Genomic DNA, 23,357 nt, shown 5'->3' with positions numbered 1-23,357 from the left:
CCTGAGCTACAGCCTCTCGCATTGGTTTGGCTGGCACAGTAGCACAGTATTAAGCTGAGAGGCATCCAAGTCAGTATGGCTTTGTTTATATGTCTCTCTGTCATGTTCCAAAGTAGGCTCAAGTTGCATTGGAGTCTAGCCTGGGGACCCTTATGGAGTGCAGTGTTGAGTGTGATTTAAACCCCATGAGGGCCCGCTGCTTCCAGCTGATGTTACCTATAGCGTAGACCTAGCAAGCTAATCTAATTTCAAGGAATGACCTGAAATTCCTTGAAATTTGGGGACAGCATTTGGAAAGGTTTTATACTGAAGCTTGAATCTGTTCAAGCTTCTTACACACTGACAAAAGGAAGTTGCTAGCTACTTACAAGGCTGGACCCACATCTTTTTGTCTATGCAGCGTTGTCTGTCAATGATTAAAAAATATTGGAACTTTTAAAAAAAAAAAAACAGACCACAGACATCCAGCATTATGCTCACTTTAACCAGTGTTTTATTTCTACACAATAAATGACAGCAAAATGAACATGATACTCATCTTTATGACTCTTTTATGAAAATATAGCACATATCAGACATGTTTTGCAATGTACCAGAGCACCAAAAAATATATAATTGCAACTGTGACAACAGAGAGAACAATCGGCTGAAACATAAAAGTCCAGTCTGTTGTATATGTGCCTGAAAAGTGCATACTGTGTAAGAAAAAAAAGTGAGAGGAGGTCATCTGAGGGAGCAAGGGCCCACTGAGTTTGATGGCTACCTTTACAGTGTCAGTGAAATTCTCAGCAAACACAAAAGCATATGGATAAGACTCAGTAACATACAGTATGAAGATAAATGAAATTTTTGTTGGTTAGTGTCAGTCAACTCAGACAAATGTGAAAGGAACTTTTCAATACATAATAATGTTAAGTTTAATTATGAGGATGAATCTGAACAGACTGCTAAGAAATTGTTATGATATTATTCATCTAAAAAACAAATAATTTATTACACAATGGATAAATTCAATTCATGGTTAAGACAGCTGACAACAGTACTAGAATTAAGCCATTAGGAACAAATAAATGCAGACAAGTGGTGTGGTAAAGCATCACTTTTTTGTGGGGTTTTTTTTTTGCTTTTTGTTTAGTTTTTTTTGGGTTTTTTTTTTTTTTTCTGTCTTGCAGGTGATACTTTGACACAATGCACAACATTTCACGGTTCATTTCATTGTATAATAGTTATGATAAAAATCAATCGGAGACCTACTCCCAAACAGTTAGTACATGGTTTGCAAATACAATCATCATATAATATTACTATTTACATCTTAAAATATATTTGTTGAGCAACTGAGTACGAAACATTGCAGTAATACCACTAGATACCCACATACTATGCAAATACACTTTTTTTTGTAGGTCCAACTCAGAAAAAAAGGGCAATCCAACTTTTTTTTTTTTTTTTTAATTGATCTACTGAAGGTTTAGGAAACAGATAAGGGACCATTCTATAACAAGAGGCCTGTGAGAGGTACTTCATGTCTTACAACACGCATAGACAATTTCTTACGAGATGGCACACCAGTATTTTTCTCCACAAAGATTTGTGCAAAAACATTAGGTATTTAGACACACTTTCTCGCACTCTCCACTGCACTTTAAATGAGTTAGACACAACGTTTCCGACATTTTTTTTAACATAACATAAAAAGCCAGGTGTTAAATGAAAAGCAAAAAACAAACAGTTGTTGATGGAGATGTGGAGAATTACTAAAGCCTTGCAAAAAACGTTGCCATAAACGTCATATTATGTGATAAGCATATGCTGTAGGTGAGGCGAACTGTTGTTGCTTGAGCCTAGCTTCAAAAGACTCTGTAAGCTGGGCAAACATCCTCTCTAATTTTCACAGGGCAAGCTTGACCCTGCTTGCCCTAAACAGGCATGCCTGACAGTGACAGATGAGGCAGTGTGTCGAGGTGTGGGGAGGTAGAGGTAGCAAGGGGGTGGGAGGGGTGGTAGGAGTCCCAGAGAGATATGGTTGCCAACCCCGGGAGAAACTCTGACTCACTGGCCTCGGCGTGCTGCCAGTCAGGCTGGCCACCTCTGGCTTAGGGGCAGCCTCTGTGAGTACACATTTTCACACCTGGACAAATAGCAAGACAGGCCAGGAAAAGCAGTCCACCCGTTCCTACCTCTGCCCCTACCCACCTTCTACTTTTCTGCCATCCAAGAACGCTCACCATCACCTGCCTACTGACCTCCAGTCCAATTTTCCCCTTAATTTTCAAGCTCTTTCTTTGCCATTTGCCAACGTTCTTCTGTCCTCAGCTGCCTGTTCCTTGTGCATTACAATGGTTTCTCAAAACGTTACTTGTTACATTATTTGTAGTTGTACTCAGCCATTATGTGGTTAAAACTCACTGCATGTGTGTGTGTGAATGTATTGCTTGTCTGCCTCTGTGTGTGTTTTACAAAAAATGAGAAACAAAGAAAATGAAACGTTTACATTCTAGTTTTGATTATAAAAAAATACACTGCACTCAGTAACATTTAAATATGGTGAATCATCACTGTTTGCAAGCAATATCCATCTACACATATTGAGCAACGAGAGAAGTTCTTTCTGTGGTTGTTGGTCTAAATTGTACTGTTTATATCTTATCAGTGCTTGACAGCATTGATCACAATATACTGTGACAACAGAGACAGAATGACAGTTTTGACTTGCAACCTATAATATGTTGGTTTATAGGAACAACGTAAAAAATAACTTACATGGACATTAAATATAACTTAAAAAAGTATAACACTCTCAATAAATAGTTCTACTATTTACACCATTGTTATGAGACTCAAAATGTCGCTAAAATACCAAAAATATAGAAGCAGCAAACATTACAAGCATGAGGTACAGCAAGGGATCGTGTGATGACTACAGTAGAGAGGTGACGTCCTCATCCAATGCACGACTGTATAATTTCTCTCATGACTATCGTGGTTAGCTATGGCTTATGGGTACCTTTTCAAATATAAACAAAATAATTTGCAAGTTGACATTCAGTCACATTCTGCAGACTTTCTTGGTGATAACAATCACTTGTTTTGGTATCCAGATATCAGCTGATGATGCACATAATGGCTGAGGAGGATATTTCTAAATGATTCTAAGTATGTGGAAGCAACAACAGATTACTCTTTTTTATAGAGTGAAGGAAAGGGTCCAATGACAGGTTTCAGATTCATCCCAGCTGGAATGGCTTTCCAGTAACCTCAGTGGCAAATGATGAACCACAGTACTGCATATTACTGGTATGGCGTAGTGAATGTAGGTCAGTCTCCCCCCACTGGTGACAGTTTTGTGTAAAGCAGCAGAATCTGGAGTACTAATATTACATATAATTTGATAATATAATATAAGACATTTTTACCAGGACTATATGGTATTCAATAAAGTGTTAAATGCAATCTTAAAAGTCTTTGTAAATGACTTTACAAAGACTTTCAAGAGTCCCTGTTAACGGGAATTACTTCATTTACACGCTTCTTCAACATCTCTTGGTTTCTCTGGCACAACGTTCACCTTCGGCCTTAGATAACATATTACACAAACACCAAGGAAACTAAAGATAAATAAAATTTTAATCTAACTAGATCTTAATTACGTGATAACTATTTTTAAATGTGTACTAATGTGTATCCAGTTGTCTTGGATTTGGGGCTTCATTGGATTATGCATAAAGGGATATATGTTTCACAACGACAGCACCTCCATACTTCATTAATAAAATCAAATGCACCATATAGGTCAGATACAAGAAAGGAAAAAAACAAAACAACAGAATAGCAACACAAGGAGTCAAATGGCCAAATATCATACAGTTTGATTCAGGTCACCATTTTGACAATAGCAGCGTCTAAACATTTTTGAAATATTTACTTTTCCCCTCTTACATGACAGCTAGAAAGTGCAGTAACTGAGGTCAATAGTAGAAACACTGATTTAATATGACATTTTGTTAAAATGAAATGCATGAAAAAGGACAAAAAACCCTCCTGTCCAAGAACATATAGCAATATTTACACAATATCTTGACTTTTTTTCCTTTATATTTGGTGGAAAATAATACCTTGACTTTTTTTATATGTTCTGGTATTGACTTGTTTTATTGGTTCTATTGCGCTGACACTACAATTTAGGACCACGTATTTATGAGAATGATCTGGAATTCTATAGCAGCCTAATGTTTGTCACAGGGACTGTGCCACTGGCCCAAGTTTAATGAAATTAAATGTATATTCAAGCCATGAATATGATTTCAGCCAAATAGGAGCAGCAAACATTGGACCAATATGCTAAGCAGCCTTCATTATCAAATGTGCATGAGAATAAAACTCGTGTGTATGTGTTTGGATAGAAGAGTAATAAGATACCGTGCTATTGTAGCAGCCGTGTAGTCTGACAAAATCTAGCACAATGGGGCCAGAAAACCCAAGATTCACAATACTGAGAAGAGCTGATCAGAACAAGCAAGTGCACTTTGTACTGAAGAGAATAGTTTTAAAAATTACTTAAAGACGACACAGCCAGGAAACGTAGGGAGCTTTGATTGTGTTGTGACTGCAAATGGCGTGTTGACATATACATCCAAATGTCATTTTCATGTACAACCTTGTTGCCTGCAGAGCTAGAATACTACGGCATCCAATAGTCCTGAGGGGGAGAGAAAGAGAACCTGTTTATATGATTGCGTACATAAGCAATGTGTTGTGGGGCAGATATGGTCTTTGACCTACGCTCTCTCTCACAGACTATATCCACCCCTTCAACTCGGTACTCCTGTGTGACTGTGCTGTGCAAGTACTGTGTGCTCAAGGAAGCCACAGACTACAGGAAAGCACTTACTACATTCGGAGAAGGACTGGGATGTTTTTAATTTCAGTTTAAACTGTTTGAATCGGGGCTTGAGGTAACAAAGTTCTTATCAAGCGTCGCAAGGGGTGAGTTGAAACTGAAACTAAAATCATGCGAGCCCAAAGTGAGGTGTTATCGATGACATTCCTTAAGTCGTGATCAATGTATGTTGTATTTTTCTTTTCTTTTTTTTGGGGGGGGGGGGGTTACTAGGTGAAAGACGCAAGGACAATTGAGGTTCTGGATTTCTTTTAAAGTTCTTAGTGCATTTTATATGTGGTGTTGTCAACATGTGTTCTAATGCAGTCTATGTTAATGTGAGAAAATGTATTATGAGCAAACATACAAGTGTGAATGAATGCTGTAAAGAGGTACTTTAAGCAGCAAGGAAGACAAAGCTGTCTAACCCAGTTAAATGTTATTATGTGAAGATGGGCAGTAGTGAAAGCCCTAAAATGTTTTCACTATGCTTTTGGGATTTTGCTCTATACTTATGAAATTGTCTTCGGAAACTGTTTCTGTGGCTAGCTGTGGTTTGTGTGCGCCTTTATATTTTGGGTTTTTGTGAGTGTGTTGAATCTGCGACTTCCAAATTAACATGGCTCTCTTATTCCCCACCAAGATCGAAATAACCTAAAGCCTCTGATGTGCCAGTGAAGAAACACACTTTACTTATGGTGACACACAGATATAGAATATCTGACCAGCACCAACTTCTAGCCCCTCCAAAAAAAAAGTTGAACAAGCTTTCAGAGTGTGTGAGGATTATTTTTAACATTTGTCTTAACTTCCTTCATATTTCTGAAACACAATCAATGCTATCCTTGACGTATGCATTTTGATATACCTTTGGTTCAATCACTTGATTGTAGAGTAAGGTCACTAAAATAGACACTAAAGCCAGCACAAAACTCAACAAAAGGCATGCTACCTAGGCTTGGTTATGTTGTTGTTGTTGTTGTTTTTGTTCTTTTTTTTGTTTTGTTTTGTTTTCTCTTTTTTTTTTTTCAAAAATGTCTGCTTCATGTAATTCATTTTATTTCGTGTTTTTTTTTCTTGCTTTTCTTAATGTGTACTTTAATGATTTAATGTATTGCAGGGGTTACTTTCCTTTAAGCTGAAAAATGAAGGTATTATGGAGTCCCATCTTCTTTTCTGTATCTTTCGGTTGTGGAGAGATGGAGGCATTTCAGCAGGTTGGGGTTGCAGTATGGATGGATGGAGAGGTATGCCTTGTAAGCAGCATGTGCAGGAAATCGAAGGCCAAGAAGAGGATGAAGGAGAGTCTGCCTCAGCCACTTTGGCTATGTGGTGTTGGGGAAAGGGTCCTAGGTTGTTGAACAAAGGGTCCTTGCTAAGGTTGGTCACCCCAGGTAGTGGACATGCTCATCCTTTCTGTTCTCTACAGCATTGGGATCCCGACAGGAACACTCATCTCGTAAGTCACAGGACATTGGGAATGGAATCACCTGCGTAGAGAATGAGAAACTTAAATTCATATGTAATTGCCAACTTTAGAGCCCATCTATCCATTTTTTAATGCTTATGAAGTTGTAAGCTCACAAACACAAACACATGCTCTTTATCCTCAAAACAGAAGTTGTCCAAATATTCTTAGTCAAAACCTGAACCCTACCTAATCCTGAAGCTAAACTGTTACATCCTCAACGTCACTATAGTAACACTTCTTCATAACCTCAATGTACAACACCAGCTCCAAGAGAGTTTGGACGATGTGTAAAAAAACCAAAAACCCACAAAATGGAATAATTTGCAAATCTCATAAAGCAATGTTTTATTTTCAATAGAAGATAGAAAACCATTGTACCATTTTCTGCAGGAACATTTTACAACTAATTAAGTTAAATGGGAGCATCCAGTAATGTGACTCCACATAAAAACAGCATCTTAGACAGGCAGAGTTTCTCATGAATATAGAAGGGCAGTGGATCCCAAATCACACAAAACAAATATCAACTACAATGCATAATCCCAAAAAGTTGATTCTTTGCATCTGGACATAGCGTTTTTAGTGGAGAAATGTTTCATCATTCATCCAAGTGACTTCTTCAGTCTCAGCTGACTGCAGGGTTCCCCAACCTTATAAACAGTACATTTGCACAATGACTGACACTAGCACCACTGACAAACAATGAGCTGTGAGGTTAGTCTCATAATCATAATATGTCCATTGTCATGACCGTTGATCACAACCACTGATCAAAGACGATTAGTAGCATTCACAGAGAGTTGGGCATCCCTAGCATCCAACATCAGCATGGAGGACAGGAAGCCACTCACATCACTTAGTAATGACCAGATGATGAACTATTTGAAATGTCCATATCTGGAGGATTGAGCATGCATCAAGACACATTACATAATATTATCAAAAGAATATGGAGCACTATAGACAAAGCTGAAGATCTGGATATCTTTGGGCCCTCAGGTTACACTACATTAAAAACTGGCATGATTCTGTTATCAGTGCATGATTTCAGGAACAGTTCCAGAAATCCTTTGTGTGCTCTGTCATTCAAAGAAGAAGCCATATTATCATTTTAAATGAACCAAAGTTCAATGCTGCTCTTTGGTCACAGCAATCAAACTTGTATTTATTTACTGAAAACATGGATGCTGTATGCTCTGGACCATGAAGAGGAAAGGGACCATCCCACTTGATGTAACTGCTCAGTTCAAAAGCCTGCATCTCTTATGTTATGGGATACATAAGAGATGTGTAAACTGGCAGCTTGCACATCTGCAAAGATGCATCGATATTGAATGCCATATACAAGTTTTAGAGCAATATATACTCCCATATGGATGACATGTTTTTTAATCAAGGCCTGTCAAACAACATGGCTTCATAGTAGAAATGTCCAGATGCTGAACTGGCCTGCCTGCAGTCCAGATCTTTCACCAACTGAAAACATTTGGCGAACCATGAAAAGAAAAATACAACAAAGAAGACCCAGGACTGTTTGAGCAGCTAGGATCCTCTATCAGACAAGAACTGGACAACATTCCTCTCCCAAATGTCCAGCAACTGGTTTCTATTTACATTTTACACAACATTCCAGCTTTTTTGAAATTGGGGTGGTAAAATATGAAAATAAGAAAAAAAATGTCTGAGAAGGGTAGCACCATGAAACTAATGGGCAATTACATCTAACAAGTCTTTTCATGCTAGAAATTTGCAGTACTTTATGTGATGCCATCAAACAGTAGTGTCATTCTACTATGAGGTGACTTTAGGTAAGTGTTTGGTCTTTTTTTCAACATTTTCTGCTCATAGAAGACTCATGATATTAACCATACTATTACAGCAATTGATCCCCTTGTTTTTTCTGATAGTCTTATGTCAAAGTGAAATCCTGCAGGTGAACACAGAACCGGAAGATCAGTGGACATTGCCTCTGGCTTTGATGTCACTAGATAACGATGGTAATGCGTCACTAGCACCAGCTGCTGCTGACTTGTCTGCCCACCTCTTGGGGGGCCTGCTTCAGCTGATTCGGTACACAAAATGTGTCCTTCATCTGCAGGCCAAACAAGAAACACGTGTGGTCCAAGCAGTGAAAGGCAGCCGGTGAACCAAGGATGTCTGCATTTTGTCCTAGGCTTGCTATCAATGTCATTTCTTTCACGTTAGAGCAGACTGATACTTCATTTTTTGCACAATGAGTTTCAGTATACACTGAAAATGTATAGAACCTGGTCAGTGCAACCAGCAGATTCTAACAGCACGTCTCAAGACAAAGACAGCTATTAGTGAAAGCTATCTGGCTACTAGAGGATGAGTTGTTTCCAGGAGAGGATCATTGTGCTATTAACTAAATACGGAGTAGCTGCTGTATAATTACTGAGACTACTCCTATGCCATCTTACAAATTACACCATGAGCTCATACTATCTAAAAATTTGAATTTCCCATTAACTAAAAGATGCTGTTAAAAACTTAATTTGATCTACAATCACACACTGATTGATTTCCTGTCTACAACTAAACAATTTTATCAGATCTTCAAGTTTCTGATAGTTTTCATTAGATTCAGTTTAACTATAATGGAATTGTGTAGTGCAGAGGTCCAAAGCTTGGGAGAGTGAGGTAAAACTGGAAGAAAGGTGGCCTGCTGATAAGCAAACAGTCTCTAAGCTATTACAGCTTCAGCCACAAAGGCTTAAAGATCAGTCAACCAGCTTCCAGTGGCTAGGAAAAATATGTATCCTCTGATCGCTTGGAAAGTGGTTTTTGGAGGTTGCTGGCTATCTCCAGTGAGTCAAAAAGAGGGTGCTGCACCAAAAACACCCTGTAGCATTGATTTGGCTACTGCATCTTTTGAAATGTGTTGGTTGCAGTGTTAAGGAACAGCATTTAGTTTGGAGTCAAGCATTCTAATGCGTAGCCTTTTTTCCTCAGCCACACGTTTCATTTTGCATGGAATCTGCTCATATCCAGTGTACAGTTTACATTGTACAGAATTTCATTACCACTTGATGAGTGTTTGCAGATACGACAGTAGTCTTCCTGACCAGCGAGAGCTACTGTCTAACAATAATTTGGAAACTAATGTCAACTACTTGTACTCACTAGTAGTTGGTGATTGTGCAAACTTCTGGTGACTGCAGCTACCTGCTAGAAACCGACGCATTTGCAAAGAGATTTTCTGTGTAGCGCCATTTACCAATATGCCATATACCGCTACATACCAGTTTGTGACAGTTTCACACTAGCAGCTGCCAGCAACTTGTATTATACATCTACTATACACTTTTCCACAGTGGCCAGTAGTTTCCAGGGGTCAGTGACCCGCTTCAAGGCTTGCATGACTGAAATAAGGCGTGCTAGCCTTATAATATATATATAAAAAATTTGATTTCATAGTACTTTTCTAAAAAAAAATTAGAAAAGCAAAATTTGAAATTGCTTTAGATTGCAGTTAAAAGAAAATGCTTACAACCAAAATGTTATACCTTCATTGGTGCCAAATGACATAAAATAGGGGCAATAATTTTAAGAATTGGGACTTTATTGACAGCGGGTCTGTGGGGGAGCATGCTAGTCACAGAGGAGCAGTGACGCAGGTTCTCCTTTGAAATTAGGTATAAAATAAGTTGTTTATGTGTGGGGGCGGTGTTCTTAATGTCAGGGGCAGGTGGGCAGTGCCCAGACTCCTCTGAGAAAATGAGGCCTACGTGTGATGACTTTACAAGCCCAAGGCCAGACACACTTCAAAAACAGCTGTCAAATGCATGACCAGAGTTTCCTTTGTAGCATTTTGAAGCCAAGAACATGGGGTTCCTCATTCCCGTACAACTCTTTCCTAGTTTAATTACAAAAATTCTGAGTTTCACACTTCCACATTGTTTGTTTTGGAGTGTCTCGCTTGCTGTGTCTTGCTTTATTATTCCCCTTCTCTTGCAGCACAATATCTCAATACACTTCCCATTCCTTTATTTCTCCTCCAAGGGCAGTTCTGTTTATCTCTCAATCTAGAGAGTGATGGTGGGTGGCAAATTTGACATGGTTTCCTTTGACCTTGACCTCCAGGGTGGCTGCGCCAGCTGCCACATCTGGCCCTGACTTAAGGTTCTCTCAGGGTGGCTGGGAAATTAGACTGACTGACTGGCCTTGTGGGCCTGGGGGCCATCGTGCTGCCCTATGTCCCTGGGCTAGAGAAGGCCTGTGCGAGGACACCCACTGACAGCAACATGAAAGCCCTTCAGAAGAACACAGACTTTGTCAGAGCCACATCCTTCAATTTCAGGAACAGGACGAAATAACAGAGTTCCTATTGACATGTCTGTGTTTGCAGTTTGTGCGTTTAAGCCAGCGCTTAAAGGAAAGAAGGTGGCTTTTTGGGCAAAGGGCTGGGAGAAAGGGAAATGGCTTATCTAGAGATCTAGAGATACCAAACTGTTTATTACGTAAATTACATAAATAAGATTATTAGAGGGAATTATAAAAATATATATGGCTGCTTACATGTCATTATAGATTAGAGTGTGTTAATACAGATGTTTTGCTTTCTTATTCAGTCTTTATCTAGAATTTAAGATATAAGCAAAACCTAACCAGTGGCATGTTCATGCTCCTACATTCATATATTACATTCACAGGTCTGAAGATTTCAAAGAATTGTTTGTCACAGCACCAAGAGCACTAGTGTACTGAAAAACCTAAAAATTAATTATCAGTGAAATCTTACAAGTATATGAGTCTGAGATAACCGAGGCCATTAAGAAATTTAAATTAAAAGTCACAGACTTATGCTATAAATACAAAATTGGAATGAGAGCGAGAGACAGAAAGAACAATGGGCAAAAATAAAGTTGTTACAGATTAGATATGGAAGGAAAAAGAGCCACTTAAGAACCAAAGAACACATAACTAACTTTTGGCAATTCAAATGCAAGCACTTGGCATCCGTTACCAGCCTAAACCCCTAAAACCTGTGGGGAGTGTGTCCTCCAGCTGTGTAACTACCTTTGCTCAGCTGTGTAGAAAAGCCCTGCTCTTTATATTCCCCTCTCTCTCATGCTTTTTTGCCCAGTCCACCTTCAGTCCTTGCTCCCCATACTCATACAAATAAATAGTAGGAATTAAAGGAAACTATGCCATTAAAATCTGAATTCTATCACAGTACACTGGCCTCCATGTGGAAAAGCAACAGCCACTTTTCATAAAAGATCATGTGTTAAAGATTGTGTGTTTCCAGGTGACTTACATAGAGACAGGATTTGTTTTTGTTTCAAAAGATGGATTGCAGCCATAGCGGTTAGTAGATATCAGACTGTCACCTGAACAAAAAGCATCAGTCATGACACATAGCAAATCATATGTTGAGCATACTTGTGCTAGACTGAGAGTGGTAAACAGCGGCGAGGGGCTGGGAAAGATCTCAGCGCCCACCCGAGACCCAAATCAGACAGAAAAACATACAGGCACATTCATAAAATGTTCTCAAAGAGAGGCCAACTATATCCAAGAAAGGAATTCCTTCCAAAATAGGTGGTGGGGGGGGGGCTAAAAAGGGTCTTGTGCAGGGAACCCTCAGAAAGGCACACTCCATAACCCTTACTTCCTCTCCTCTCTGCCTGTCCAAATCCAGCCAACAGCTTGCAACTATTAAGGGGAGATCCTGTGGTGACCTTACGTGCAGCCAGTCCTTGCACCTTCAAAGCTCCTGGGGTTGAACAACACACAGCAAGTCATCCAGAACTCCTAATACACAAATCATTACCAAAACAAAGGGATATAGCAGTATTTGCTGGGAAGTGGAAGAAAAGTAAACGAGGTCCGTTGCTTTTCAGTACATTTTCCCCTTATTTTTTCCCCCTTCCAGCTGTTATTCAGCTCTTATCGGGAATAAATTCTGAACGAACATGCAAAAAGAGAAAGCTCTGGAAAACTTAAGTGAAAATTACATAATTCCTTTAATATGATTTTGTTTGGTAAGAAAACAAAGTGCTCCGGATTGTGTCTGGAGGAAATTGTATTACATTCCAAACATTAAGATTTTTCACATTGAACTGTTGAATCAGTTTACATTTTAAGAGGCATGGATTGTGATGCCGGAGAGCATAATAATAAACAATCGTGCAACAGCGGTAAAGAAGTCACTTTAAGCGGCTTTCATTAACTGGGGCGTACAGATGTTTTCATGAATTGTGTTGTATCTCTTCCATCATTGAACTGACATAAAAATGATAAACTACTGACCATTACATGACCTTTTTGGATTTTGGTTGCAGAATAAAGAAGTGAGGGTGAATACTTGTTGATTTATCTATTTATTATCCACAGACTTGCTGGACGGACTCAAATCATAGAAAAGATATACGATGATGAGTGCATGTTGGAAAACCATTTTGTTCTGTTACCAAAATAGAGAAGTAAATAGAAGTAATCAGGCAAACAAGATCTGTCTGTGGTTTTATGAAAATAAAGCACCAGTAAGTTCAATGACATACACTGGGAACAATAACAAGCAAGAGTAAAATTCCTACTGAATGACCAGTAACTGATGGTTTGTGTCTGTTCAGGTGCGTTTTGTTTGTGTGTGAATTAGATTAAGCGAGAGTGAGAAAAAAAAAAAGACAACCCAAGTGACTGAAAGTGGGAATGTGTGAAGGGAAGACTGCATGATAATGAGATAATGAATGAGGGAATGCAGAGATGGGGGTGGGGCGTTGGGCTCCTATGGAGTTTTCCATTAGTCTTTGAGAAGGCCTTTGCTGGTTCTCATTCTTCTGTAGGCTACTATCACGGCTCCTATGTGCATTCACGCTCTCTACACTGCACCACCTTTACTCAGTTTATTCATACTAGACAAAAAGGTATTTAAAAACTACTCTTCTCACCCTCAATGGTCACCATGTTAGCTACGTTAAGAAGCCAGCGGAAGAAAGATTCATTTTCAGCGTCGAAGGTGATGGCAAAAGCTAGCTAGCTTACACAAACAACATTAACGAACAATTATTTTGTGTTACGGCATTGACAGGCGTTTGGGTTTTGTTGTCTATGTAGAAAAAGTTTGTACTAGTTGTACTGCCAGAGCCACAACTAGTAAATATTTCCTAAATGCTGACGCTAATGTTAAAAAAATGCTAACTGCATGACAGCATTTCTATTTAGTACACAGCTTTCACTTCTTCTTCTCTCACAATAATTTATCTGTTGGTTTTGCTTTATTTATGAAATTTTATTACAGTGCAATTACATTACAACTTTTATAATTCATTATCTGTGTAAATTAACCACGTGGCTGTCAGGACAGAGACAAAATAGCAGTTAGCTGGAGAGTGCAGTGGGGTAACGTTGGCAATTACATGTTATACATCTGATGAAACTGTTGCTGTCTACATATACAGAAAATCACATTGAACAGAAATTCACATCAACACTTACATCCATAAATAGCGACATAGTTGTCGGAAGAGGGCTATTTAATGGCAAACCAACGTGTGCACTCAGTAACCTTGCTTTTACATAGGATATATCCAGAATACAACCAGCCGGGTCAAGGAGCCTACTGCAAAGAGACATCGGAGATATTGCAAAAAAAATCAAAAAGTTATTTTTGTCTCTAGTCAGTAAATTTAATGCACAGGTACTTAAATATAAAAAAAATGCAATTTACACCTCACAAATAACTTCATTTAATTTAATGCGTGGAACTGTATTTCATTATAGCAGAGTAAATGTACTGTATCAAAGACAGACAAAAAAGGATTATGCTATTGTCTCTGATTAAGACAACTGTGGATGACTTAAAAAAAATTTCTAGCTAACAACAAGAAAAAAAAATCACAGTGTCACAGAAACAAAACCTTTGTTGATGAAATACGTGTTTAGGCACATGTAAGCGAGCTGGAACAATGTCTTTATTTGAGGTCTGAATGGGAACATTGATTTCACTCTGAAGAGATAAAAACTGTCTGTCTTTGTCAGCTGGGAAAAGCATTAATCAGCAGGTCAGAGAAGCAGAATCTGTAATGAGTTACACATTTGTTTTTATTATATATAACATATTTTTTTTATGAATCTCTGTCCTGGGTTAATCGCCATGGATTGTAGAAAATAAGCATCAGGTGCAAAACGCCCTGTAACTGACTTGTCTGAGTTGATCAAAAAGGAATGATTGTGAGAATATGAGATAAACAACTAAATCCAAATGTCTTATTAACGCAAGTACTAAAACAATAAATAGAGAGGAAATATGGGCAGCGATATCAAAGTAACATATAAAGATTGTCAGGAAGGCTGTTAAAATGTAATAATTTAAAACTCGCATTCAGGTTAAATTGAGTTTCGTGAAAACAAGGTATGTTTATATTGGCCAAGACATTAAGCAACATGTGTTTGCGAGCAAAAAGCATCAATTAAGCAATGTGCTCGCAAGAAAAGGGATTAATGTCAAACATCTGGTTTTCCTTTGTTCCTATATCAATTTCACATATCAGCTTAATTCCTTAGTGTTTCCTTTTTCTTTCTCACCCACAGTAACCTTTCCTTGCCCCTTGCTCCTGGCATCTGATAAATCAAATTACAACTGGTTATTTCAGAATAATTTTTTTTAAATGCCTTGAATAATTTGCAGGGGACCCACTAGTGGAAAACACCAGCCAGTTGTAGTTGCAGTCCATGCATAATGTCTTTAAATAGAATTTGGACAAGCATTGTTCAGGTGTAAACCCAGGGGAACAGCCTAGAGTCATTAAGAAAAACGGATAAAACTTTCCAATTTCTTTGAAAATTAAGAATTATAGCAGATCGCGGTGAAGATCACGGAGCTTATCTTCACCTCATTGTTATTTCTAGTATGACTATTAGTAATAATAGCATTCACTGGATGGTTTCACGCTTAATTTGTGTAGTTATTTCAGTAATAGTTTTGTACAAGTTTTGTGGATCACACTATTGACTTTCAGTATGCCGTTTCTTTGGCTTAGAAATACTATAGCATTAAGCCTTGCAAGATTCCTCCACAACAATTGAGGTTCTGGAAAGTAAAACCATACTTTGCTCGACATTTTTGCTGATAAATAGCATATTACTACTATTCTATCTATTACCAATATATTGAAGTATTAGGAGGCAACAAAGTTATTTGGGGAAATGTTAGAAATGCTCTTTTCCCCTCAGCCTGGGCAGAGGCGTGTCCATATATGATTACCAGCAGCAGGTGGTCTGAGCCCCAGCAGGGGAAGAAAAGTCATAATAAACAAACTGTAGATTACAAGCTGTGTGTAAACTTGCATGCTGTACTATTGAATACTAAGAATCACACATACTAAATGGACTTGAGACACAATTCCACTTTTTTTGTTGCAAGATGTTACAATAATATTTGTGTGTTCAAACTGAGACAAATATATATAAATGTATGATATTTCATCATTCAGGTCTGTAACAAACAGCCAAAAGCAACCAAAAACAATCAAGAATTTCCTTAACTGACCAAGTCAGCCATAAATCCCATTAAAAATTCATTCATAGTGATTTAAAACAAGACTACAGGCAGAGTGACCCGGCAACAAAGAGCAGCTGAAGGTTGCTGTGGTGAATGGCCTGGAGAGCGTCACCAAGGAAGAAATAAAGTATCGGCAGATCTTTATCAGCTGTTACTGACTACGAGGGTGGTTTCACAAAATGTTTCTCTTTGCCTAATGTTTCTTTGTTCAATTTTCTTTTAAAACCTGTAAACCTCAGGGACTGTGTGTTAAAAAGTATATCTCTCTCGCATGCGTCTTCTTATATTGATATATACTGAGACTTTTTCTTTAAAACTATTGCTCAAGTTTAATATAGAGTACGCTGTCAATATAGTTAAAGGTTTCTCTGAATCTGTTGATCTTGTGTTGTGCAGTACGTGGCTCTGTGGTTGACAGTTATAAAATGAGGAGATTACTTCTTTGTGCACATGGTTTGAAAAGCATTTTTCAATGAATGCAAAATGCAAAAATGTATTTCTGATGTTACTGAGTTTTGTAGGTTTGTCTGTCTTCTTGTTGACAAGACCATGCATAAACTTCCAAATTGATTTCTTGGTGAAGAAGTAGAGTATGGGCAAAGAAAAAAATGCTAAAACTAGTGCAGATGGGGATCGCTTTCTTTGAAGTTTTGAGATGGGGCATAGACATTTGTTTTGGCAGGGCACTGGCCCATGTAATTTGTGTGTATGTGTAGTTGAAAGCAAGGTTACCCTGAAACCTAGTGAAATGTAATCAAATTTGGTGCATGCGGTATATGAGCAACAGAAGGACCCATTAAATTTTGATACAAATTTAATTTCTTAAATTTAGAGTATAGAGTATAAGCCTTTGTGGAGGACACTGCTTTTTGATTGTGCTTCAAGATTTCTTTAGCGTTCAGCTAGTCTAAACAATTTCTGGAACATAGGCACAGATGTCAAAACCTTCAAAAGCATTTCAGTTTTAAACTGTAGATGTGTTGCTCCATCCAAACATAACATTAGACCATGCTACCCTTTGATGTATAACTTCTAACTCTCAAAAAATAAGGCCTGTTCTCCTGATAGGATCCATCAACAAAAGTGCGTTATGCAAGTTCTGCCCAAAGGGTCAGAAGATTTTGCAATTTGATAACAATTCATCAACTCTCTGCTGCATTTGGAATACAATGGCTTAGATTTGATAGTTAACTTATAAAAGAAAGAACTCAAAGACTCAAATTTTGAATCGCATTCTGATAGAAGCCAATAGCACATAAATAGAAGAAGAAAATTAAAGAATTTGTATTTTAAGATAGATTCATAGTGATTTAATAGATAGATGCTAAAGATGAAGTTGCTAACTAACAACCTTACTAAATATTTATATATGTATCCCAAAAACATGAAATTGGGATACGACAAAGCTGTCCACTAAGACACAGTGACATATCCAGTGATAGACATCAATTTCAATATAAATCTAGCCAGACATACAGATGGATATGCCGGGAGTACAACCAAAGTCTTTCACCAGATTCAGAGAAACAGGCCAGGCCAGGAAAGCAGATGCTGCAGCCCAGAAGCTAAACTACACATCCATCTATAATTCTTGCCAATAGCTGGCAGGGATGAGACAGGCAAAGTACCACTCAGAATTTAGGGAGTTAATACCACAGAAATCATCATTTTTTAAAAATGCAATGCTGAATTTTAAAAATAGAAAACAAAATTCTTGAAAGATTAAACGAATGCATAGATAAAATGACAGTTCTCTTTTATTATTAGAATGAGGTAGTAAAGTAAGTAAGATGTACTCATCAAATAACTACAGCCTTTACTTAAAATAGTCTAAAAATACTAAAAATAAAGTAAAATTACTACCCAAATTTCACATAATTGTGTGAACACACTATACAAAATAACAGATTAAGTAACAAAATACCGCAGCAAGTGGTATTTTGCGAGCACTATTGATGAAGTCTAAAACCTCCCACTCTCTTGAATTCAGGGTCTGTAATCTGTCTACCAGTGCACACAAGACAATGGAAGGAAGAAATTGTTTAGAGATCGTCCAAAGGTTGAAATACTATACCTTTCAGCAGAGCACTGTGATTCATTACAGTACACTGAAAATAGGATTTTCACAAGTATCAAAGCTTATTAAAGATATCATGCAACCTCCACCGAATGCATAGCAGTAGAGTAAAATGATAAAAACATATGCAGGAGGTGGGATAAGTACTTTTTTTGAGAGGGGGGGGGGGGGGGGGGGGGGGGGGGGGGGGGGTTGGGTTGGGTCTAATTTCCAGGTAAATAAATGCCACTAACCTTTTTAGTCTTGACAGTCGATTGGCAGCAGTCTCCTCCATCGTAGTTACAGAAGGCTCTGTTGTTTACTGAGTCACAGTAGTTGTCTCCCATGAATGGCTATATCAAAGAGAAAGAGCCAAGCAATTAGGCACAGACACTGAGCTAAGAACATCCTGCCTTGTTAATTGCTGCCACAACTCTCAGAGTCTTTTGCTGTTTTCTCTTGAGCATTTTGGGGCTTTTAGAAGCCTCTGGATAAATTTGCTGATAAATCTGATACATTACATTTTCCTCATTCTTCAATCTGACTCTTTAAGCCCTTAGTCGCCCAGACCCGTAAATCAAACTGAGGACACCATAAACTATTCACTGCACAAAATGCTCCAGTAATTTGATTTATTGGGTTGGCCCCACCCTCTCAGCTTGGGTTACCAATCAGGTTATCCAATTGGCCAAAATGAGTGGATGATATCATTCTTCCATGAAGTAAGGTGGAATTCCTTCAGATGTTGCATTCACTTGTGAATGCCCCATTAATGGAGGGAAAAACATAGCATAATGACACAGTCATGTGTGTAAATTATTTCAGGAGGCATTACACCAGATTATAGCTAGTTAATAGCTCTTCAATGGACCTTATATATAAGTCTGATAAGAGACACCTGTGTATCAGCAACATGTTTAAATGACTTGTGAGTGCCTAATGTTTTCTGTCCCTGTGCAGAGTTGTTAATAACAGCAATATGTCCCAGAAGGAAGAAAGCTCATTATGGACTTGCTTGGTTTTCTTTCTTCAACTATTGTCTGAGGATTTTACTTATAACTCATCTACACTGATGTAAAAAAGAAAGTTTTCACAGGACTCTTTCCAGTTCTGTGAAACTCTAACCATACCACATGATTTAGTAGCATATATATGGGCAGCACGGTGGCACGGTGGTTAGCACTGTTGCCGCACAGCAAGAAGGTCCTGAGTTCAATTCCACCATCAGGCCGGGGTCTTTCTGTGTGGAGTTTGCATGTTCTCCCCGTGTTTGCGTGGGTTCTCTCCGGGTACTCCGGCTTCCTCCCACCGTCCAAAGACATGCAGCTTGTGGGGATAGGTTAATTGATTAATCCAAATTGCCACTAGGTGCGAGTGAATGTGAGTGTGAATGGTTGTCTGTCCCTATGTGTTGGCCCTGCGACAGACTGGCGACCTGTCCAGGGTGTACCCCGCCTTTCGCCCTATGACAGCTGTGATAGGCTCCAGCGCCCCCCGCGACCCTGAAAAGGATAAGCGGAAGCGAATGGATGGATGGATATATCCACCTTTATCACCTTTACCATTATTACTTGAAATAATAATTTCAAGTAATATGATAATATGACTTTATCAGACTTTTTTAGACTTGGAGGAAATGTGGCCCACTCTTCTTTACAGAACTATGTTAGTTAATCAACATTTGCAGATATAATCAACACCTTGATTATTTACTTTTTTCAGCCATTCTGTGGTAGATTTGCTACTATTCTTGGGATCATTGTCCTGTTGAATGACCCAGTCTTGGGAAAGGTTTTGGTGTTTCACAGGCCTCACATTTGATTCTAGAATCCTTTGCTATGGAGAGAAGTTTACGGTCAACTTAGTGACTGTCCAGGTCCTGTGTCTATAAAACAAGCCCAAATCACCACCCCTAAGCTGTTCCATATTTGCCCAGGAACCCTTCCAAACAAGCCACACTTGTTCAGGCTTTTTTCTAATTCTACTGTTATGAATTTTAACATTCTGACCTTGGGATGAATCTGCTCGGATGTCCAGTTATAAGTAGATTGCAGCATTGTGTTAGCACACATCTGAAAGTTCCAGTCTCACTTGTTGATGAGCAATTAATCAAGTGCATTTGATCAGCAGCACCTGATTGCTACGTACCCTCTTAATTCTTAATAAGCATTCAGGGTGGACTAAGTACAGAAGGTAGTACCGAAAGCTTTACACACCATATATCCTGTGTTTGAGTCAAGAAAGTAGGTATGAAAATTAAATTTTTGTATGCCTTACCTCACATCCTTTGATGCAGTGGAGGAATTCTGGGTGTGGATACCATTTCAGCCCCATTGTACAGATAATACTCTGTAAGATAAATCAACATTTGTGGGTTGAAACAAAGAAACACTGACGCTTGAAAAGTTGCTCTGTACAATTTATTTCCTGCCAGGAGATTGTCCTTTTTTCCCAGATTTCAGGCCACATAATCCCTAACCGTACTAAACTCAATGGGCACATTTAAGCTGTGCACGGACACACCCCTAAGACAGGGAAACATAGACGTTATCAAAAGAGCTCATGTGCTACTCATAGAAGCTTTTTTGTGAAGCCTCCTTTGCTTTACACTGAAACCGAGTAAATTGATTTTTAAAAGACATAACTTAAAAAAAAATGTTTTTTATAACTTAGTCATACCCCCAGGAGGATAAGGAACTGGAAGCATGAGAAAGACAGAAGCACAGAGGTAAGAGGACCAGGTTATCTAATATCTTTGCAGAATGTGTGGAATCCCATTCTGTTCTCCTGCTGTGTTTCTCTTCGAAATGCAGCAGAACACATTTGTGCTCAGGGCAGGTGGACAGCAATGTGTACACTGAATGTACAGCTATATGTGCTAATGCACCCTTCTAAGCATACACTGTACAAGAATATAAGGGTGTAAAGGGTGTAAATAGTTACATGACGATGAAAGGGCATTTTTAATTTCACGACTGTGACCTCATAAAGTCTGTGTCCCATGTTGGGAATTTGTACGTGAACAGGCAAACAGATGCTTTGCTTATAGGATATGTAAATCGAGCTTATATAGTACTGGCCATGACCAAAAGCACCATTTGCAGCAAAACCCCGCTGACCTCAGCTGGTCCATTTTTCAGATCCATTGTGCCCCAATATCTCACAAAGTTGACATTCTTTTCTTTTGTTGCTGCAAACTAAGGTATTTTTCATTACAGTCGTGTCAGCAAATCAATGCAAAAAGAAAGATACAGGCTTCAAGGTGGAGAGAATCAACAACATAGCATCTGAGGGCAACTGAGAGCTGTGAGAGTGATGCTTCTACTACTGTGATATAGTACTGCATAGCTGAGTCCAGACATGCCTGCTGTGTGTGTGTATGCCTGTGCGTCTACAGGGAAGGGCTCTAATGGTCAGTATATACGGTGGAATACTGAGAACATTATTTTATATTTCAGGTGAAACTTTTTGCAAATGCTGTACTTTTTCTTTCTTTCCTTCTTGTGCTCTACAGTGATGATGTCATCTAGAAACTCTCCCCTTCTCTCTCATTCTCTCTCTCTTTCCTCTCACTGCAATGTCGTAAATCATGATAATCCATGATTGTAGCCTGGCCTCACCCCTCACTACGTATGGGATCCTCACCCTCTGAAGCCTCCCCAGGGGACTGATACCACATAAAAATAGATCCCTATCTCAGCACCACCACAGAAGAGGTCATGTCATATAGAAAATGACTAATTCTGCAGTAAGCCCGACAGGGTAATTTTGCTGATAAAGGGGGAGGAGGGTGCTGAGGGCACAGAGTAGTCATAGATAGAGAGACAGGGAAAAGAAAGAGGGAAGGTGGAGATAAAGAAGGAGGAGAGAATTCTAAGTGGGTCACACTAAGAACCAAAATACAACTAGTTTAAAGGCAATAAATCAACATCACTTACTAAGGTGGGCAACGCTGATTTCCAGCTCAGCAAAGTAGAACTAGAAAGTGGGGACATTAATTCTCTTGTAGATGGTGCATGAAGAATTCCACCCTCTAGGGATAGTTTGCCAATTCCTACTTACAGCATTCCTGGTGTTATTACAACTGTTAGCCTTCACCATGACTATTATTATTTTTCACTTCCCACTACTGCAGTATCCTTCTGTTCTGTTTTGTTAATACCCTTTTTATCTTGTATTTCTGTGTTTTTGCATCCTTATCTCTTGGGTGGTCATTCAGTTTTATTTTTCATCTTTTTTTTGATACTAGAATTAACTGAGTAGGAACAAGGTTCACCATTAATGTCAGTAATAGCAATATGACAATTATGTGATCGCAAATCTAACATGCTACCATTGGGAACATCTTGCCACATGAGTGGCAGACCATTTTTATAGGGTGGCCAGACTAGGACCATTAGTCATTAGGAGGAATATAAACTGATTTCTTATCATTTATGATCACCCCTGGCCACTCCTGTGCCATAAGGCAAATTTCTGTTAGCCCTTTTAGATGCTACGGTAGTTGCTTATGACTGCGTGTATATGTTCGGGATGAGACTGTGTGCTCGCATTAATTATGATATATCAACACAGGATGAGCTGGCAGAAGGAGGGACAAAACAAAACATTACACTTGCTTAGACTTGTGGTCATTACCTTGAAAGCTTTACCTCTTCTAACCGCTTATCCTCAACACACTTTCCTACTCTTTAACAGTCATCCTACCAACATCACTTCTCTGACTTCTCTTACACTATCAGATGGACCCAACAGCATAACCTCAGGTTTGAAATGACCCCTGAGCACAAATCATATCAATTACACAAATCCATAAAAGCAGATCATTTCGTGTCCACATGGCCTAACCCACCCCTCCCCCGGCATCCACCACCAACTGCTGACTCAGTGTGACTCTGAAACAGAAACAAAAGGTGTTGTCGGAGAAAAAAAAAGAGAAAAATAAAATGTACTCTTTTGGTCAAGCGCGACTTCTCTAGTTTCAAAACTCGATGCTATTTAGTAAGACCTGTCTCTTGTTCTACAGCTAAAAGGGCATTAAGCTGACAAAAGTACTTAAGGCAGATTCAACATTTGTGGCATTGATACATTTTGAGAGTAAAATTAGAATTTAGACAACACACACAGTCCAGCTGTACCTCTACACAGCTGCTGACCTCAACCATAATCTTCATGAATATCTCAAATGACACCATGGTTGTGTCGGAGAGCCCCAAAAGAGACAAAATGTACGGTCCTGTGCTATGTGACCTTCTCCACCACAGCCTCCTACCTCTGTGTTTTGCTATCTGCCAAAAAAAGAACACTTTATTATTTAAGTACCTGTAAGGTATATCTAAATTAGGCCAATTACCAGTGAGCTTCAGTGTTCTTTAACAGTGATTAACCTGAATGAATAAGGTTGGTCACAGTGGCAGTGAGG

General features: G+C 38.8%; 1 protein-coding gene across 1 annotated transcript in view; it reads right to left on the bottom strand.

Annotated features, from left to right (window-relative positions):
• Positions 1-470: 470 nt before the first annotated feature.
• pappaa (pregnancy-associated plasma protein A, pappalysin 1a) overlaps positions 471-23,357 on the bottom strand; it is a 105,183-nt gene continuing 82,296 nt past the window's right edge. The window contains exons 20-22 of the mRNA XM_014409760.4: positions 20,213-20,284; positions 18,190-18,288; positions 471-6,369 (exon numbers count right to left, since the gene is read on the bottom strand). Coding sequence (XP_014265246.2) covers positions 6,265-6,369; positions 18,190-18,288; positions 20,213-20,284 — 276 coding nt within the window. The 3' untranslated portion in view covers positions 471-6,264. The remainder of the gene's footprint in view (positions 6,370-18,189; positions 18,289-20,212; positions 20,285-23,357) is intronic.

This window comes from Maylandia zebra, linkage group LG7 (assembly GCF_041146795.1).
Source record: "Maylandia zebra isolate NMK-2024a linkage group LG7, Mzebra_GT3a, whole genome shotgun sequence".
Classification (NCBI taxonomy): Eukaryota; Metazoa; Chordata; class Actinopteri; order Cichliformes; family Cichlidae; genus Maylandia; species Maylandia zebra.
The sequence above is the reverse complement of the archived record's forward strand: the minus strand, read 5'-3'. Positions and strand labels throughout refer to the sequence as shown.